We start from the raw sequence: 403 nt of genomic DNA on the forward strand, positions 1-403 counted from the left end.
CGGCACGATGACGTCGGCGATGCGGAGGGCGTGGGCCCGGCTGGCCTCCTGCCGCGCGGGGTCCTGGCTGAGCGGCTGCCACTGCCCGTCGTCGCCCTCGCGCTCGAAGAGGTCCCCGGCCAGGAGGACGTGGCCCAGGGCGGTGCCGCGCACCATCAGGCTGACGTCCTCGCCCCCGGCGTGGCCCGGGGTGGGCAGGACCTCCAGGTGGCCGGCGTGGAGCACGTGCGGCAGGCCCCGGCGCAGCCCGGTGGGGAGGTAGCGCCCGTCCGGCAGGCTGAGGTCGGCGCCCAGCAGCAGGTCGGCCCGCGGGAAGAGGTTGAGGTTGCCCGCGTGGTCGGAGTGGCCGTGGGTGCAGACCACGTGGCGGACGTCGCCCGGGGAGAGGCCCTCCCCCCCCAGC

The 403-nt window shown here is 77.4% G+C and overlaps 1 protein-coding gene across 1 annotated transcript; it reads right to left on the bottom strand.

The window, feature by feature from the left end:
* Window positions 1-6: 6 nt before the first annotated feature.
* Window positions 7-390, bottom strand: LOC107125476 (metallo-beta-lactamase domain-containing protein 1-like; the record flags this gene model as incomplete). The annotated part of the gene is made up of 1 exon (XM_015428895.1): window positions 7-390. A coding segment is annotated over one exon (384 nt), but the record flags the coding sequence as incomplete, so codon positions are not given.
* Between the last annotated feature and the right edge of the window lie 13 nt (window positions 391-403).

The sequence above is a fragment of the Gekko japonicus genome, unplaced genomic scaffold, assembly GCF_001447785.1.
Source record: "Gekko japonicus isolate JY-2015 unplaced genomic scaffold, Gekko_japonicus_V1.1 scaffold107111, whole genome shotgun sequence".
Lineage (NCBI taxonomy): Eukaryota > Metazoa > Chordata > Lepidosauria > Squamata > Gekkonidae > Gekko > Gekko japonicus.